The 18,332-nt window shown below is 35.9% G+C and overlaps 1 protein-coding gene across 3 annotated transcripts in view; it reads left to right on the forward strand.

The window, feature by feature from the left end:
- The window catches only part of LOC128559388 (phosphatidylinositol 4-kinase type 2-alpha-like), a 40,454-nt gene extending 29,885 nt beyond the window's left edge, over nucleotides 1-10,569 (forward strand). For all 3 annotated transcript variants that reach the window (XM_053550766.1, XM_053550767.1, XM_053550768.1), the window contains 5 exons: nucleotides 1,360-1,424; nucleotides 3,774-3,873; nucleotides 5,202-5,335; nucleotides 6,529-6,588; nucleotides 9,042-10,569. In XM_053550766.1, the coding sequence (XP_053406741.1) occupies nucleotides 1,360-1,424; nucleotides 3,774-3,873; nucleotides 5,202-5,335; nucleotides 6,529-6,588; nucleotides 9,042-9,212 (530 nt within the window). In that variant the 3' untranslated portion in view covers nucleotides 9,213-10,569. The remainder of the gene's footprint in view (nucleotides 1-1,359; nucleotides 1,425-3,773; nucleotides 3,874-5,201; nucleotides 5,336-6,528; nucleotides 6,589-9,041) is intronic.
- The last annotated feature ends 7,763 nt before the right edge of the window (nucleotides 10,570-18,332 follow it).

The following is an 18,332-nucleotide window of genomic DNA, read 5'->3' on the forward strand; positions in this document are numbered from 1 at the left end:
GGTTTTTCAAATACTAACCTATTTTTTCGAGCGAGAACATAGGATAACGTCGTAAACCATATTTCACACTCGTAAACGTAGGTTCACGTTCGTAAACCCAAGTTTACGTTCGTAAACATAGGATAACAACCGAAATGCATAGTTCAATCGAGAAACCTAGTTTATCGAACGTAAACCTTGGTTCACGAGCGTAAACTATGGTTTATGCCCGGTATCTGATGTTTTCACTCGAAAATATAGGTTAGTATTTGAAAAACCTAGTTTATCGATCGTTAATCCTAGTTTTTCGAACGTGAACCGGGGTTCACGTAATTATTGGACAATTGGCTTGCCATATACGCCTCGTACCCCACTTAACCAAAGTAAAGACATAGTTGTGTTTGGGATTTAAACCAAAAGTATTTAACCATATAGTGACACCATATAGGACAATTATTCAGCATGTAAAATAGTGCATCTTGGGGTGTTGAAGTTGTGCATCCGATGTTGTGTTTGGGATTTCAGTCAGCCAGATGAGAGTTACGGCCCTTAAGCTTGTAAAAAAATCACATAAGAAGCTTAAAAGTTTGTGTTGCATAAATTATATCTGAAAAAAGAGTGTGGTATAGATTCATGACATCATGTAAGAATATAATTCAGCATGTGAATTTTGTTTGGGATCTCATTAAGCCCAGAACTAAGGCCCTCGATTTCATGAAAGATATGCATCAAGGGCCTCAAAATATGTGTCCCACATATCTCAGAAAGTGTTTAACCTGGAGTATGAATGAAACATAGAGAGGAATTTTGCTCAATAGTGAAGTTGTGCATGTTTTTTAAAGCCAAATTCCAAGTACAGTGATATCATAGGTTTATAACCCTTTGAAGGATTATCATGTCAGGTGGAATTAGTGTTTGCTCTATGCATTTCGATCACTGGAAGGAGCTTTGGGTAACTTAGCACCAGCCTTAGATGATGGTGTTAAAAGTTGATGAGCAGGTCAAAGGCAGTATTTTATGTATTTTTATCTATTTTTTAACAATTTTTGCATCACACATCTTAATGTTCCCCACAAATGCATGATATGCAGAACATCACTTTTAAACTGACCCAGATTTATCTGTATTTATCTCAGCCCAAACATATTATTATGAGAATGATGTGACACAACTTCCAGCAGAGTAAGTTCAAGGTGAAGGTCATATAAGGTTATATATGAGGTAAGATATCAAAGAGACAGTTTGATTAGAGTCTTTCAGATTATTTCACATGTCTGGTTGGGGCATTGACACACAGAAATGGTTTAAGGAGAGATATATGTGTTTGCATAAAAAACAGCATCCTATTTTAAGGCTTGCATTTTTTAAACTTTTTTTCAGATCGAGGTAATGATAACTGGTTGATTAAGTATGAACCTGCCACAGCTGATACAGATGGAAAAGTGGTTTGTGATGTTTGTCATTCCCCACCCAGAGGCAAAATGATAATGTTTTGGCATTGTCCATCTATCTGTCTGTCTGTCCTGAGCCATATCTAAGACATGGTTTTGTGTACTTAAATAAAACATGGTAGAAACATTAACTATTATAGGGAAATGCCAACGTGCAAGTTTCAGCTAGATTGCCCGAGGAAGGCAAGGTTCATGGCCCTTTACACTTTCATTTTCCATCTGTCCAGAGTCATATCTCAGACATGGTCTTAAAGATTTCAGTAACACATGGTAGAGAAGACAAGATTCATAGCCCATGTACTTGTGTATAGTACATAATATAATAAAATGCTGTTCTGCAAGTTTCATTGAAATTGCTTGAGGAACCAAAGAGTTGTGGCTCTTAGTACTTGTATGATGTTTAAAGTTTAGGGTACTTCTTTGCAACTGGCATTGGTCCATTTTTTGCCTTGGGATATTGTGACCAAGTGCATTATGTAGCTTTCTTAGAGACTGAGGTATGCATTCTGGTCACTGGGGTCAAGGTCGCTGTAACTGAAAGTAGAAAATTACTTCTGCTTAATAACTTCAGTTAGGAATAAGGTATTGTGATCAAACTTGGATTTTTCGAAGCTTGCAAGGAGGCATGGTTTTGCTTGATTCAGGGTCAAAGTAGTTGTTACTCAATAATTTTGGTTAGGATATATTTAAAGCAGACCAGACATGGTAAATAGGAAACTTTCATAGAGACCAATATTTTTGGTTGCATTTGAGTAGCTTCAAGGTCCAGGTCATTGTTTTTAAATGTAGAAAAATGTTTTTATGCCCCTGAAGGTGGGCATATTAAAATCGCACTGTCCGTGTGTCTGTAAATTCTTGTCCGGGCTGCAACTTTGCCATCAGTGAAGGAATTTTGAAATAACTTGGCATAAATGTTCACCATAAGACAACGTGTCTTGCGCAAGACCCAGACCCCTAGCTCCAAGGTCAAGGTCACACTTAGAAGTCAAAGGTTAAGGTCTGTTTCATGTCCGATCTATAACTCTGCCATTAATAAGGGATTTTGAAATTAATTAGCATAAATGTTCCCCACGATGACACGATGTGTCTTGTGCAAGATCCAGACCCCTAGCTCTACGGTCAATGTCACACTTAGAGGTTAAAGGTTAACATGGTCTGTTTCTTGTCCGGTTCATAACTCTGCCATTGATGAAGGGATTTTGAAATTACTAGCATAAATGTTCCCCACGATGACACATCATGGAAGTGATATGATTGACATATTATGTGATAGGGCTAGTGCTGGCTCAGTAACATGAGACTGCTTTGACTTGTGATTCTCAGACTTGATAGGTCTATGGTTTTGGTTATATTGTGCCGCTTCTAGAAATACTTCTGTAACACAATATTTCTGTTTGATTTGTAAGCAATAGATTTAACTACCTAATACTGGCAGCTTGCTGTCTGAAAAGATCAAGATGTATCAGAAGTGGAGAGCAAAAGACTTCTATCAAAGAAGTATTACTCAAACTCCTTGCCATCTCAATATTGAGAATATAAGGCTGGGCCCCTTTTGCTTTGGAGGACGACTTTTGCCAGGTTGCTCCCAAGAGCTGATCATTTTGCAGCACTATTTGTAAAACAATTGTAGATCAAATAACTAAAGAGTATTTTTTGTAATCCCTCATGTTTTTTTTTCAACTTCACCACATTTTAGTCCTGAAATATTTGAATATTGAATATTTGCTGTTCTTAACACATAGTTTCAGACTTTAAAACAATATGGTTCCAGTTCATTATGCTCTCTCTCTTCAAAGCTGGCGAATGAGGGAGTAACACAATTAATATGTAGCTTTTATTTAAAAGGCAAACATAGTTTTATTCCAGAATACCGTCAACATACACAGTAAGATATTATATTGACACGCTGTTGGAAAAACCCAATAAACCCATTAAAAAAAATGTATGTTTCATTTTAGCAGGAAAATTAAGTTATTCCGATATCTGAAAATATGCCTGCAGCTGTGACGAGGATAATTGTCAGACACAGTGCTCTAACTGAACCCAGACCAGTTACAAATCTTTAAAAATAAACAGAAGTTGATGGACATTGTTCATTATTATGCATTTATTTCCTTAAAAAACAAAAACAAATGCAGACATAAGGCAATTATATTGATCATGTCCGTTATTGGTCTTTTTTTTCTGTCATGTTAAATACTTAACAGATACTGTAAAATGTATAAGTTTGATTTTTAAATTAGTAAAACATCTGTTATAAATAGTTTCAAATTTATCAATATATGTTGATTGCTTTTAATAAAGGTAGTTGACTAAATGCTTTTTTTTTTTGTTGTTCTCTAGGAAGCAGAGTGGAGTTATGTTGAGAATCCAGATATTTCTATAGCAGCTATAGACAATGGTCTTGCTTTTCCTTTCAAACATCCAGACGAATGGAGAGCCTGTAGGTTGATCTTTAGTTTATACTCAGTTTTATCATGATAGAATCTGTAAAATTATTTATGTAGAAAATTGCCATAGTTGTGCTATTTGAAATTTGCACACCATCATTAAGTATGCAAAGTATAGTGTAAGAACAAGTTGTTAGTGAGACTTTTCTTAACTTTAAAAATATTTCGTTGCTTTTAGGAAATGAATGTGAAACAATGGATTTTGAATGTATTATACATGTTACCATCTAAGATACAATTGTAAATACTTCTATCTGAATTATACCTAACATAATACATAAAGAAAAGAGTATAGAAGTAAATCAATAGGTCTGCAGCATTGAGAGAGTTCTAAATAACAGGCTGATAGAACCCTAGGTTATAAAACCTCAGCTTCTGATTGGTTCTTTGTTAGCACACTGGAAATAGATCGATGACAAGGTTGTATAAGGCATAACCTTGGAGTTAAAAGTCAAACTAAGTTTGGTGAACCGTCTCATAATGCTGTTTTGTCATTGGTCAATATCAGAAGAGTGCTCTGTAACAGCCAATCAGATGCTAGAATTTTCAGACTGGTGTCTAAATCGATTAAAAGTTGAAAAATTAGCTTGTCTGATATGCTAGAGGAGTGAATGTTGACAGGTAGAAGGACAGGCAGCATTATAAATAAGTTGTAAGATCTCTTGAGACATCACTTACTGTCTGGCTGTCAGTCATGAAATACTGAACTTTTAGTGAGAGTTCTGTAAGCAGGTTACAGTGATTTAGAAGTTCTGTGTTGCTTGCTGTAGATAGGGTAATATTTGAGATGCTTTTATTTTCACTAATATTCATGAATAATTTTAAACAAGCTGCCATCCTAGCTCAGTAAGGAGAGCGCAGATCTAAGGGTCGTGAGTTTGATCCCTGGGCAGGGCGTATATTTGGTAAAAGACATTGTGTCTGAAATCATTCATCCTCCACCTCTTGATTCATGTTGGGAAGTTGGCAGTTACTTCTAGAGAACAGGTTTGTACTGGTACAGAATCCAGGAACAGCTGCCTGCCATTTCATAACTGAAATACTGTTATAAAACGTTGTTTAACCCAAAACAAACAAACAATTCAAAACAACCGTGAAAATTAATCTATGTCATGCTGTTAAACACAAACACTCATGCTTTGTAAATTCTTAATACTGTAAATGAGGCTGCTCACAACAAAATTGCTAAACAACGCTTTCAGCTAGGATTTTTTTTTCATTAAATGCTGTATTTTGTCTTCATCTTTTCTTAATGTTTGATCCATATTTTTGTGCACAGATCGCATAGTTAAAATGTATCAAGTTAATTGCTGGTTTTCAGATCCATACCATTGGGCTTGGCTGCCACAAGCTAAGGTACCCTTCTCACAGGAAATCAAAGATCTTGTATTACCACAGCTGTCAGATATGAACTTTGTACAGGAACTTTGTGATGAATTGCATGATCTATTTAAAGTAAGTACCAATAATGATTTTAACATTTAGCCTGCTGGCGCCAAGTGAATTTGCCTTTTCGATCAGTGCAGTCATAGTCTGCACTGTTTGCTTTTCTGTCACTAAATTTTCAGTTAACTACCCTTTCAGTAATAAGTGGTACTGCCCAAATTGAATGATGGATCAGTCCATTTTAGAAATTTAGCAGGGTAAAGGTTAATAAGAAGACTGCAAATCTACAGATTGCAGGGTTATGAGTTTGATTCCCAGGTGAGATGTTCTGCATGATAATTTGATAGAAATTTATGTCTTCAAGTCATTTCTCCTCCACCTCCTCTGATAATCAGAATGTTGCAGCAGTTTCCTGTGGAGAACATGTTAGTACTGGTACAGAATCCTGTAACACTGAACACATGACTGAAATACTGTTGAACAAGGGTGCTAAACCTAAAACAAACAAACAAGTTTTGGTTAAATGATGTTAACACTTTTTTTATGCACCAAACACAAGCATAATTATAGTAATTACACAGTCATTTGTTGCTTCCATCCATGCATCAGTCTGATATTTCCTATCCGGATTATTACTTATTAAATGGTTTAAAGATACTTGGTGCAAGCATGCACAAGTAACCTAGAAGACTCATGTATGTATCTGCAAAGGCAATATAATACTTGTAGGATTATGGTTCTTTTAGTACTCACTTTAATATTAAAATATCTTATGTAGAATATCCCGGTCCAAACCTCAATGATGATCACTTTTTTTCCAGAACGTAATGTAGACATTGGTCAAGGTTATAATAAAATGTTACTTGTAAAGTTGCTGATATGCTATTTAAAGTTTTAAGTGGAGATACATTATTTTTTCTACACAAAACAGAATCCAAATTTATGTAAGCCTCAGTTCTGAGGATGGATTTAAATTGCTCTAAGATACAATGAAATTATATTAGACACACAGGTTGACATGGTTATGTTTAAATTCAATTTAGAATGTTTTAAGATAGATTTTACAGCAAATCGTTAAGGCTTCTGATCTAAACATTTCATACAAACTCCATTATTTGTCTGTAAATACTTCTGATGTGTAATAAAACACTGATTTTCACTTCCCTTAGCTAGACATTACAGCAAGATTGTCACTGAGAAAGTCAGTAGAAAGTTACATACATGTAAACAGTTTCATATACTTTTACGTTGAATTGTTTCAGACTGACAAAGGGTTTGACAAAAGTATATACTTTAAGCAGATGGCTGTGATGAGAGGACAGGTATTATTTTGTGTCTAACTTGTTGTACCCCCCGACAACAAAGTTGTAAGGGGGGGTATACTGGTTTCAGGTTGTCTGTCTGTCTGTCTGTCCGTCCGTAGACGCAATCTTGTGCGCTCCATCTCTCCTTATCCCCTTGACAGAATTTAATGAAACTTCACACAAGTGATCAGTACCAACAGTAGTTGTGCATGGGGCATGTTAGGTTCTTTTAGAAAAAAAATTTGCAGAGTTATGGGACTTTGTTTTTTTTGTTACTATACTATATACCTAGACACAATCTTGTGCGCACCATCTCTCCTGATCCCCTTGACACAATTTAATGAAACTTCACACAAGTGATGAGTAACAACAGGAGTTGTGCATGGGGCATGTTAGGTTCTTTCAGAAAAAAATTTTGCAGAGTTATGGGACTTTGTTTTTTATGCCCCCGAAGGGAGGCATATAGTTTTTGAACCGTCTGTCTGTCTGTCGGTCTGTCCGCAATTTTCATGTCCGGTCCATATCTTTGTCATCGATGGATGGATTTTCAAATAACTTGGCATGAATGTGTACCACAGTAAGACGACGTGCAGTGCGCAAGACCCAGGTCCGTAGCTCAAAGGTCAAGGTCACACTTAGACGTTAAAGGATAGTGCATTGATGGGCGTGTCGGTCCATATCTTTGTCATCGATGGATGGATTTTCAAATAACTTGGCATGAATGTGTACCACAGTAAGACGACGTGCAGTGCGCAAGACCCAGGTCCGTAGCTCAAAGGTCAAGGTCACACTTAGACGTTAAAGGATAGTGCATTGATGGGCGTGTCCGGTCCATATCTTTGTCATTGATGGATGGATTTTCAAATAACTTGGCATGAATGTGTACCACAGTAAGACGACGTGCAGTGCACAAGACCCAGGTCCGTAGCTCAATGGTCAAGGTCACACTTAGACGTTAAAGGATAGTGCATTGATGGGCGTGTCCGGTCCATATCTTTGTCATCGATGGATGGATTTTCAAATAACTTGGCATGAATGTGTACCACAATAAGACGACGTGTCACACGCAAGACCCAGGTCCGTAGCTCAAAGGTCAAGGTCACACTTAGACGTTAAAGATCATTTTTCATGATAGTGCATTGATGGGCATGTCCGGTACATATCTTTGTCATTCATGCATGGATTTTAAAATAACTATGCATGAATGTGTGACACAGTAAGACGATGTGTCGCGCGCAAGACCCAGGTCTGTAGGTCAAAGGTCCTAAACTCTAACATCGGCCATAACTATTCATTCAAAGTGCCATCGGGGGCATGTGTCATCCTACGGAGACAGCTCTTGTTTGTTACTGTACTATATACATAGACACAATCTTGTGCGCACCATCTCTCCTCATCCCCTTGACACAATTTAATGAAACTTCACACAAGTGATCAGTATCAACAGTAGTTGTGCATGGGGCATGTTAGGTTCTTTCAGCGACAAAAATTGCAGAGTTATGGGACTTTGTTTCTTGTTAACATACTATGTACATACAGTCTGCATATGCAATCTTGTGCATGCCTAATCTACCAAACCCTTACACACAATTTAATGAAACTTCACACAAGTGATCAGTACCCACCCTAGTTGTGCATGGTGCATGTTACATTCTTTTAGATAAATATTCTGCATAGTTATGGGACTTTGTTTTTTGTTACTTTACTGTATACATACAGTCTATATACATACAGTCCACGTAATTATGCAATCTTGTGTGCGTCAAATTGCAATGTACTGTGTCAGTGCATGCGGGGGGTACATTCATCACCTTTAGTGATAGCTCTAGTTGTTTCAACATTCAGTCATTAGTTCAGTCTTATTATTTCATTCGTTTAATGCCACTCTCTACTTTATGATTGCCTTGACCATTCTTCCCCTCAAGGCCTCCCTTGCTGTCTTAATTAGAATAACATCTTTCAGTTCTGTGGTTTGGAAACCCATTGTGGGATTTAGAATTTCACATGAGATAGTAGCTGTCTGTGGTCAGAGGTTATAAAACTAAAAATTGAGACCAGTCTAAAAATCAAACCGACTGGTTGATTTTGAGCACAATCAGTGGGTATTGTCGTATATTGAGACTGGTCTCAGAACTCAGTTTCATAACCATGGAGAGTGATTGCTGTCTATGGGTTGTTGGTTCTACCCACAGGTGTCTAAAATAATGTGTTGAGGATAATGTTGAGTCTTCTTTCAGAATGAAAGCTGGACAGTAGCTATTTGGCATTAGTTGTATCAGTGGGACTTGAAAATGAACAGACTCAGCCAAACTGAACCCGCAAACTTTTTGTTTTTGTTTTGTTAGGTGATCTGTGGAGTTTCCACTTTCCGGTTATTTTATAAGAATTAAAGACCACTCTTGTATTAAGTCTTTTACATAAAAATGTTTTAACTGTGCAGTTTTTTATACAAGTATATTTTTATTTTACAGATTTTGAATCTGACTCAAGCATTAAAAGATGACAAATCGCCAGTCCAGTTAGTTCAAATGCCGGTAGTTACAGTAGAACGTAACAGAACGACCAGTGGTCGAGTACGGACAGACAGTGACTCATATACACAAAGTTTCCAACATAGAACTCCATTCTTTTCATGGTGCTAATCAGGGTTTTAGATGGCAAGTGTGGTTGCAAAATGTTGTCTGCTGAATGTGCAAAGCATCATGGGCGAGTGAGAGCAAAGCATCATGGGAGAATGAAAAAAAACATCTTGGAAAGGAAACAAATCAGATCTATTTATATATAAAGTGTTTTATCTGGTGCAGGGAGTGAAATGTCATCTAATGACAGGATTTGACAAATGTCATCTGCTACAAGAAAAAATTGAAGTAATTTTCAGATTATTCAAAATTGGCAATATAATGTAAGGACGAAAGTTGAAAGAGTCAAGCATTATGTTGAATAGCACATTTGTTGCATTTTTTGTCTTTTTAGCTCATCTGATTTTTTGAAAAAAAATGATGAGTTATTGTCATCACTTGAGCGGTTGTCGGCGTCGGCGTCGGCGTCTGCGTCGGCGTTGCCTGGTTAAGTTTTATGTTTAGGTCAGCTTTTCTCCTAAACTATCAAAGCTATTGCTTTGAAACTTGGAATACTTGTTCACCATCATAAGCTGACCCTGTATAGCAAGAAACATAACTCCATCTTGCTTTTTGCAAGATTTATGGCCCCTTTTGTACTTAGAAAATATCAGATTTCTTGGTTAAGTTTTATGTTTAGGTCAACTTTTCTCCCAAACTGTCAAAGCTATTGCTTTGAAACTTGGAATACTTGTTCACCATCATAAGCTGACCCTGTACAGCAAGAAACATAACTCCATCTTGCTTTTTGCAAGATTTATTGCCCCTTTTGGACTTAGAAAATCAGTTTTCTTGGTTAAGTTTTATGTTTAGGTCAGCTTTTATCCTAAACTATCAAAGCTATTGCTTTAAAACTTGCAGCACTTGTTCACCATCATAAGTTGACCCTGTACAGCAAGAAACATAACTCCATCCTGCTTTTTGCAAGATTTATGGCCCCTTTTGGACTTAGAAAATATCAGATTTCTTGGTTAAGTTTTATGTTTAGGTCAACTTTTTCTCTTAAACTATCAAAGCTATTGCTTTGAAACTTGCAACACTTGTTCACCATCATAAGCTGACCCTGTACAGCAAGCAGCGTAACTCCATCTGATTTTTGCAATAATTATTGCCCCTTTTGGACTTAGAAAATCATTTTCTTGGTTGAGTATTATGTTTAAGTCAACTTTTCTCATAAACTATCAAAGCTATTGCTTTAAAACTTTCAACAGTTTTTCACCATCATAAGTGGACACTGTACATCAAAAAACATAACTCTATCCTGCTTTTTGCAAGAATGATGGCCCTTTTTAGACTTAGAAAATCACGGGTAGGACAATATTTCTATCACACAAAAAAAATCAGATGAGCGTCAGCACCCGCAAGGCGGTGCTCTTGTTTGAAGTTTAAAATAAGAGATTGCTGTTAAGCTGGTAATTAATGCAGACAGCAAAAAGATATGTGCTTTAATATTTGTTGAAGCAGTTTTGTAAAGCTTCAAGGGAGACAACTCGCATAACGAAGTGCAGAACTGTATGTATAGAGAATGGTGATATATTTAACCCTTAGCCTGCTGCAGGCGAATTTAACAGCCTTTGCAAATAGCTTGAAACCAGATCAGACGCCGATTAAATCGGCGTCTGATCAGGTTCCAAGCTGTTTGCTACTCTGACAATATTTCTTCCAATTTTGGAGCAAATTGAATGAACTTTACAATTTTAGCAGACGACATTTCCAGCAGACGACAATTTATCTAGCATGCTAAAGGTTAAGTGTTATGTGTGAACTAATGCTCATCATGTGTATTGTGAATTAATTTATAAATCCAGCTACATGAAGTATTTGATAAATAGTAAGTTAAAGTTGTATATAGCAATACTGATTTTTAACATACTGGTACACATTTATAATCCATTTATTTCCTGACAGAAACAGTTGCAATAAAACAGTGATACATAAATTCACATACCAACTAGTTTTCCTTTAACCATTTCAAATTTTGTAGTTTTTTTTATAAGAAAAGAAGTTAGTATTTTTTTGTTTTTCATTTAAATCTGTTGCCAAGACTTTTTTCAAAGTAAAACAGGAGAACATTTACATTGCACAACCTGCTGAACACTCTGAATGTGTTTGCTGTAAGCTACATTCACTTATTTTTCAAAGTCATATTCAAAATTTATTATTTTTTAAACAGTTGAGTATCTTTTATCAGAAAGTGCCTGTAGAATTGTAATTTTGTCTTGTACCATGTTTCAGTAACATTATGTCTTTATTTATGTCATTTTAATCAGTCTGCCATACAATGAGAACGTTGTGTAAATCCAGACATGTTCCTCATTACTATGTTAAAGATACCTCATGCAGCTGAAAGGAAAATTTGATCTTTGTATGTTATCACTGTATGCTGAAAGTAAAATGTTTCTAAAAATTGACTTATACATTGTATGGACTACAGACATTTGGAATTATTTATTTCTGTATATTCCCTTATTAAAGCCCTGAGGGCTTTACATTTTGCAAGTAGGGCTGTTTATTATGTAGCAAAAACACACATTTTAGACCATTTTTATGTTCGCAAGTTAATAAAATATTCACTTAGGGTTTTGATTTGTATATTCAAAAAAGGCTTATAAAATGTTATATTGTAATTCTCTATTTACTGCAACTTTAGTTTACAGAAGTATTGATGTTTCTCAGTCTCAGTTTCATCGCTTTTACCTTTCATGTTTCATGTATCGCTGTTATGCATGCACCTGTGGTGTCAAAGTGATCTTTCTCAATTAGCAGTCATAAGCTGTAGGAAAATACACAGGGTAGTTTTAAAAAATATTCAAAGGAAAACAATTACTTAATCACTAGTGTTGACAGGGTGTTGATAAACTTGTACAAGGAAAAGGGAAAATAGAACACAATTCAAAACTGGTTTTAAAAACTTCTTGATAATGATAGCCAGTGACATCAAATTGTTTTGATAACTTTGTATTGCACTCTGAAATGAGTTTTCAATACATTGAAACTGTTTTTGAAAACAAATTTTGTGTGAATTTACTGACTTTGCTGAATTGAACAGGAGTTTTCTACCAAAAAAGGTGTGTTGTTAGGCAATATCTTTTTCCATAAATATCGGTTGGGATTTGGTTTAAACATATTTCATTTTCCAATATGTACATTTTAAATAATAAGTTACATACATAAATATTGGATTTGACTTGAAGCCAGTAGGCTTATTGAAGTCCTCTCCATTGGGATTTTTAGCTTGACTGCATGAAATATTTCAAATAGTATATCTTTTGTAATCACCCTTTCATCAGCATCGGTGTCCTCATAAAAAAAAAATCCTGCATGTAAGCTGGTTTCTTAACAACTTCTTGCCCAAATTATTTCAAACTTAAAACATCTTCATAAGTCTATCTTTTATTTTGTCAAAATTATACCCCTTTCTAAATTAGAATTACTAGTTGAAGTTTTACATGTAAGTTGGGTTCTCAGAAAGTACTTGGCTAAATGTTTTCAAACTTCACACGTGTTTGGCCTCATGAGATGAACAACATAACTCTAGTTGTTATTTTATCAAAAATAGGATCCTTTTTAGCTCATCTGATTTTTTGGAAAAAAATGATGAGTTATTGTCATCACTTGAGCGGTTGTCGGCGTCGGCGTCGGCGTCGGCGTCGGCGTCGGCGTCTGCGTCGGCGTTGCCTGGTTAAGTTTTATGTTTAGGTCAGCTATTGCTTTGAAACTTGGAATACTTGTTCACCATCATAAGCTGACCCTGTATAGCAAGAAACATAACTCCATCTTGCTTTTTGCAAGATTTATGGCCCCTTTTGTACTTAGAAAATATCAGATTTCTTGGTTAAGTTTTATGTTTAGGTCAACTTTTCTCCTAAACTATCAAAGCTATTGCTTTGAAACTTGAAATACTTGTTCACCATCATAAGCAGACCCTGAACATCAAGAAACATAACTCCATCTTCCTTTTTGCAAGATTTATTGCCCCTTTTGGACTTAGAAAATCAGTTTTCTTGGTTAAGTTTTATGTTTAGGTCAGCTTTTATCCAAAACTATCAAAGCTATTGCTTTAAAACTTGCAACACTTGTTCACCATCATAAGTTGACCCTGTACAGCAAGAAACATAACTGTGTCCTGCTTTTTGCAAGATTTATGGCCCCTTTTGGACTTAGAAAATATCAGATTTCTTGGTTAAGTTTTATGTTTAGGTCAACTTTTTCTCTTAAACTATCAAAGCTATTGCTTTGAAACTTGCAACACTTGTTCACCATCATAAGCTGACCCTGTACAGCAAGCAACATAACTCCATCCTGCTTTTTGCAATAATTATTGCCCCTTTTGGACTTAGAAAATCATTTTCTTGGTTGAGTATTATGTTTAAGTCAACTTTTCTCATAAACTATCAAAGCTATTGCTTTAAAACTTGCAACAGTTTTTCACCATCATAAGTGGACACTGTACATCAAGAAACATAACTCTATCCTGCTTTTTGCAAGAATGATGGCCCTTTTTAGACTTAGAAAATCATGGGTAGGACAATATTTTTATTACACAAAAAAAATCAGATGAGCGTCAGCACCCGCAAGGCGGTGCTCTTGTTTAACATAGAAATTATGTAACAGTCTTGCATGTAAAAGCACATTTCTCAGGAATTATTTAACCAAATGTTTTTATCTTGTCAACACATCCTTGGAATCTTGGGATGACCTCATAGTAAGTTTCATAACTCTTGCTTACATTTTTGTAAAGTTATGTCCTTTTTTCAACTTTCAAGATTTCGCCAAAGCTTTTGTTTGTAAGATGATATTACTTGGAAGGATTTCAAAACGTCAAGCATGCTGTCATTACACAGCTTTTGTTATTGGAGAGATGGTGATAATAAGGGAATATATGGTATGATTTAAGTGGATTGTGTGGTTTTCATTTTACTACATGGTTGAAAAGCTGAAAATGTGTAATTTTATAATATAGAGGAGCAAAACACATCATGTTAGTAGATTTTCTTGACTTATTTTTTTTCATGCACACTTATTTTTTAGCTCACCTGTCACAAAGTGACACGGTGAGCTTTTGTGATCGCGCGGCGTCCGTCGTCCGTGCGTGCGTGCGTCCGTAAACTTTTGCTTGTGACCACTCTACAGGTCACATTTTTTGTGGGACCTTTATGAAAGTTGGTCAGAATGTTCATCTTGATGATATCTAGGTCAAGTTCGAAACTGGGTCACGTGCCATCAAAAACTAGGTCAGTAGGTCTAAAAATAGAAAAACCTTGTGACCTCTCTAGAGGCCATATATTTCACAAGATCTTCATGAAAATTGGTCAGAACTTTCACCTTTAGGATATCTAGGTCAAGTTCGAAACTGGGTCACGTGCCGTCTAAAACTAGGTCAATAGGTCAAATAATAGAAAAACCTTGTGACCTCTATAAAGGCCATATTTTTCATGGGATCTGTATGAAATTTGGTCTGAATGTTCATCTTGATGATATCTAGATCAAGTGCGAAACTGGGTCACGTGCGGTCAAAAACTAGGTCAGTAGCTCTAAAAATAGAAAAACCTTGTGACCTCTCTAGAGGCCATATATTTCATGAGATCTTCATGAAAACTGGTCAGAATGTTCAACTTGATGATATCTAGGTCAAATTTGAAAGTGGGTCACGTTCCATCAAAAACTAGGTCGGTAGGTTAAATAATAGAAAAAACCTTGTGATCTCTCTAGAGGCCATATTTTTCATGGGATCTGTATGAAAGTTGGTCTGAATGTTCATCTTGATGATATCTAGGTCAAGTTCGAGAGTGGGTCACGTGCCTTCAAAAACTAGGTCAGTAGGTCAAATAATAGAAAAACCTCGTGACCTCTCTAACGGCCATATTTTTGATGGGATCTGTATGAAAGTTGGTCTGAATGTTCATCTTGATGATATCTAGGTCAAGTTCGAAACAGGGTCATGTGCGGTCAAAAACTAGGTCAGTAGGTCTAAAAATAGAAAAACCCTGTGACCTCTCTAGAGGCCATACTTGTGAATGGATCTCCATAAAAATTGGTCAAAATGTTCATCTTGATGATGTCTAGGTCAAGTTTGAAAGTGGGTCACGTGCCTTCAAAAAGTAGGCCAGTAGGTCAAATAATGAAAAAAACGTTGTGACCTCTCTAGAGGCCTTTTTTTCATGGGATCTGTATGAAAATTGGTCTGAATGTTTATCTTGAAGATATATAGGTCAAGTTTGAAACTGGGTCAACTGCGATCAAAAACTAGGTCAGTAGGTCTTGAAATAGAAAAACCTTGTGACCTCTCCAGAGGCCATACTTTTCATTGGATCTGTATGAAAGTTGGTCTGAATGTTCTTGATGATATCTAGGTCAGAATGTTCACCTTGATGGTATCTAGGTCAAGTTTGAAACTGGGTCACGTGCCTTAAAAAACTAGGTCAGTAGGTCAAATAATAAAAAAACCTTGTGACCTCTCCAGAGGCCATACTTTTCATGGGATCTGTATGAAAGTTGGTCTGAATGTTCTTAGTGATATCTAGGTCTAGTTTGAAATTCGGTCAACTTCGGTCAAAAACTAGGTCAGTAGGTCTAAAATTATTAAAATCTTTTGACCTCTCTAGAGGCCATATTTTTCAATGGATCTTCATGAAAATTGATCTGAATGTTCACTTTGATGATATCTAGGTCAGTTTCGAAACTGGGTTACGTGCGGTCAAAAACTAGGCCAGTAGGTCTAAAAATAGAAAAACCTTGTGACCTCTCTAGAGGCCATATTTTTCATGAGATCTTCATGAAAATTAGTGAGAATGTTCACCTTGATGATATCTAGGTAAAGTTCAAAACAGGGTCACGTACCTTCGAAAACTAGGTCAATAGGTCAAATAATAGAAAAACCTTGTCAAAACTGGGTCACATGAGCTCAAAAACTAGGTCACTATGTCAAATAATAGAAAAAAACGACGTCATACTCAAAACTGGGTCATGTGGGAAGAGGTGAGCGATTCAGGACCATCATGGTCCTCTTGTTTTGAATTTTTTATTTTGTATATCTACGAAGGTAATTTTTTAATTTACAGATGTATTTTTCAGTGCATTTCAGTGGACTCAAACCATTTGTTGTTTCTCCTTTCAGCATCAAGTTAAAGGTTTCTTGTGCAGATTGGGCAAATACATTAAATCTGGTGGCTGGCTTTTTGAGATTGTAACAGGAAAATAAGTCAAGAAATAAGAATGAATAAAAGTAGATTGAAAATATTTATGCATATTTTAGACCATTTTTGGGGAACTTGTTTTCAAATAAACATCTTTTCTGTTATCAGTGTGTTGATTACTCCCAGTTGTAAGCCTGTATGAAGATTGTTTGCTGTCATACAAAGGGAACTTGACTAGCTTCTCCCAGTTACAATAACCTTGAGGTGGTGTTGAGCTACATAGGGAGATGTCTAGAATACTTGTGTTTGTGTTTACATGTTCTATAGGTTAAGTACAATGTAAATGTGGAATATTTACATTTAAATTCAATAAAACTGCAAGATCTTATTTTGCAGTAATACTGTAGATTACATGTGTCCCTGTCTCCATCAACACCAATGTAGGATCTGGTATTTAAGAGAGTATTGTGTCACATTTCCTCATTAAAACTTAAATTTCTGTAGATAATATATAGGATTTAGTCAGCATAATAGTAAAATGTCATGTTTCACATCCAAATAGTGTGTCATATTTCTTCTTCAAAAGTTAAATGTCTATACATTGATCTAGGATTTGGTCATTATAATAGTAAAGTGTCATGTTTCACATCCAAATAGTCTGTCATATTTCTTCTTCAAAAGTTAAATGTCGATCTATACATAAATTTAGGATTTGGTCATTTTAATAGAAAAGTGTCATGTTTCACATCCAAATAGCGTGTCATATTTCTTCTTCAAAAGTTGAATGCCTATAGATATAGGATTTGGTCATTTAAAGATTGTTCACCTGCATGAAACATGAATTATAGAGCTAACATTTATAATGGTGTTCAGTTTATAATTATTTGTGTGTGAAATGAAAAGAAAACTGAAAATTGCTTATAAATCCAGCAGAAACAAAACATTGCCATTGACATGCATCCTTTGAAGTAATGTGATAGTTATCTCTTCCTTCCCCCTCCTCTCCTTGGGGGAGAAATATAGTTATTGCTCTGTCTGTCTGTCCATCAAAGAGTGATAGGGCTTATGGAGTAGATGACCCATATTATTTCTTGGGTAACTCGATCAAAGGCCAAGGTCACCAGGGCCTGAACGTAGAAAACCGTTTCCAATCAATAACTTGGAACCACTTGACACAGAACATTGAAAGTTCATGGGAGGATTGCACATGCCTAGTAGATGACTCCTATTGATCTTGGGGGTTATTCTTTCAGAGGTCAAGGACACATGGAAAACAGTTACCAATCCATAACCTGAGAACCACTTGACCCAGAACATTGAAACTTCATGGGATGATTAGACATGCCGTGTAGATGATCCCTGTTGCATTTCAAGCACTAAGCCAATCATCAGTGTCTCTTTGACTTTTGTTCCTGTCCCCTGTTGACTTCTTGCCTATTACTACTATGTTGTGGGGGAGAAAGCATCTTCTAGTTTTGATGTAGTGTTACTGTTTCTTGACTTTTTAGGGCATTTCAAACTTACGTTTTGGATTTTATAATGAATTAAAATGCAAATTTAAAAGTACGGGAAAATACTGATTGTTCGAGGTAGTAAGATATGAACAGAATGCTCAAGTTATCCAAGGTTTTGAGCCGTCCAAACAGAAAATGTATTAAATACAGTCGGGGTCCGCATGAATTGCTGGAGCAAGTCATTGATTCTCGAGCTAGTAATGTTGCACTGTAAAATGGTTATATTGACCAAAGACAGAAAAATATCTAGTCTCTTACTGCAAGCTATTATTGAAACAAGTCCCGAACACCATGTGAAATATAGTGCAATAATCTATTGTGTAAATAATATAGTGGGGGTTAGATTGATTGCCTAGATTGTCAGTGTCGCAGAAATTTTTACACAATAACTCGGTCTGATCTCTGTATTGTTGTTTGTTTGCTTATGTTTTTCTTTTGTGTTTTTGTATCATTACAATGGAATATATCGTGTGGACATTACTTTGGAAATTTTT

The sequence above is a fragment of the Mercenaria mercenaria genome, chromosome 9 (genome assembly GCF_021730395.1).
Source record: "Mercenaria mercenaria strain notata chromosome 9, MADL_Memer_1, whole genome shotgun sequence".
Taxonomy (NCBI): domain Eukaryota; kingdom Metazoa; phylum Mollusca; class Bivalvia; order Venerida; family Veneridae; genus Mercenaria; species Mercenaria mercenaria.